Below are 1,876 nucleotides of genomic sequence, written 5' to 3'. Positions count from 1 at the left end.
AGCAGCAGCTGCAGCTAAATTTTGTTCATTTTTTGCTTCCTATTTTTTTTCAATTTCTGTATAAACAAGTTTAGATATAAATGTCGAATCTTAATTTTTATACTAAAATTGATTGGGCTACAAATCTGCATACTCAAAAGAATTCTAAAAAATCTGATTAAAAAGTTGAAACTTTTCATGAAAATTTGCTGAATTTCGCGAGTTTTGCACAAAGTATAGGAATTATATTTTTATGTTTTTTGTTGTGGAATGAACTATATTTTTATACGAAATTAGCGGAAAAATATTAGAATGAAAATTGATGCATATATTGTGAAAAATTTGCTGTGCCAATACTTTGTTCCGGCAGTGTATGTATGAATCCTAAAAGATTTATTTAAGAGTAAATTTTTTTTTGTTTTTGAAACTCATATTTATTACTTACCTAGGACTTCTTTCGGACTAATATATTCGTTAATCTTGAAGGAAGTTTATTGTATAAAATTTTTATTTTGATTTGTGTAAGGAACGAACTTATTGTTTTGAGGCAAGATAGTCCTTCATTTTTGAACATTTGTGGATGGAATTAAATTTGTTAAGTGGTGGAAATTTTGTTCTAATGGAATCCCATTGTGGACATGTATATAAAATATGAGGCAAGTCTTCTGAGCGGGAGCAGCAGTCGCAGTGATCGTCAGTTATGGCGTTTAATTTCTTTATTGTGTCTTTTCGCATAGTGCACGGTAGTGCTTTCTTGCGCAAGAAGTAGTCTACATTTTCTTTTGTGCTATATTCGTACCGTACTTCGTACAAACATAAATATAATATCTCCCAATACATTCATTCAATCGCTTAAAATGGGGATAGACGACCGATCGAGGCAAATCAAATATCCCCATGCTTAAGTGGGATAAAACAAAATCTTCAAACTTTAAAAATACCGGACCCGTCTACCTAATCATGTCAAGAACCAATAGTAATCAGACACTATCAAATACTTCACCGTTTTTAATTAAAAAAGTAATTGACGCAACATGCGGCAGTGAAATAGAGGAGTGCAAGAAAACCAAAAATGGACAAATACTTATTAAAACAAAAAATAACTTACAGGCTAACAAATTAACGACTCTAATAGCACTAGACAACAACACATCCATAGAAATAACACAGCATAAAACATTAAACCATTCAAAAGGCGTAATTTACTGCAACGATCTTAGAGGACTACAGGAAGACTACATACTTTCGGAATTAGATACGCAAAACGTAATTGAAGTTAAGAAAATCCTAAAGAAATCCGACTACGAACTCATTGAAACGGGATTGATAATACTCACATTCGAAACAACAAATCTACCATCAGAGATAAGAATCGGTTATGAAAAGGTCAACGTTTGGCCCTACATTCCTCTACCACTCAAATGCAATAATTGTCTAAGGTATGGGCATACAGCAAAAATCTGCAAAGCTGAAAGAACATGCGCAAATTGTGCAAGCAATTATCACTTGAACGACGATATGGAAGAGAAATGCAAAAACGAGGAGGCTTGCATAAACTGCATTAGACAACTACAACAACCCACCAACCACATCGCCACTGACAAAAAATGTCCCATCTTCCTCAAACAAAAAGAAATACAAGCGATTAAAACTACACTCAAAAAAGACTACAAAGGTGCGCTAGCCATCTACAACGAAAGACACCAACACAATCAGCAACCATACTCAACAATAGTAAGAAATAATCCCAACACAAGTAATCAGGAATACAACCTACCAACAATGGCGCACAACAGAAGCACATCTACCAACCCAGCAATAAACAAAACTGTTACACCAGCAGCACACCTACTACCAAAACCAATTACTACAAGAAGAGAAGCAGTCGACTACTCAG

The 1,876-nt window shown here is 34.2% G+C and overlaps 1 protein-coding gene across 1 annotated transcript; it reads left to right on the top strand.

Annotated features, from left to right (window-relative positions):
- Positions 1-939: 939 nt before the first annotated feature.
- Positions 940-1,713, top strand: LOC108356090 (uncharacterized; the record flags this gene model as incomplete). Its single annotated transcript, XM_017607223.1, has 1 exon — positions 940-1,713. A coding segment is annotated over exon 1 (774 nt), but the record flags the coding sequence as incomplete, so codon positions are not given.
- Between the last annotated feature and the right edge of the window lie 163 nt (positions 1,714-1,876).

Source organism: Rhagoletis zephyria, unplaced genomic scaffold (genome assembly GCF_001687245.7).
Source record: "Rhagoletis zephyria isolate East Lansing unplaced genomic scaffold, Rhagoletis_zephyria_1.1 Rzeph_scaffold_53984, whole genome shotgun sequence".
Taxonomy (NCBI): domain Eukaryota; kingdom Metazoa; phylum Arthropoda; class Insecta; order Diptera; family Tephritidae; genus Rhagoletis; species Rhagoletis zephyria.
The sequence above is the reverse complement of the archived record's forward strand: the minus strand, read 5'-3'. Positions and strand labels throughout refer to the sequence as shown.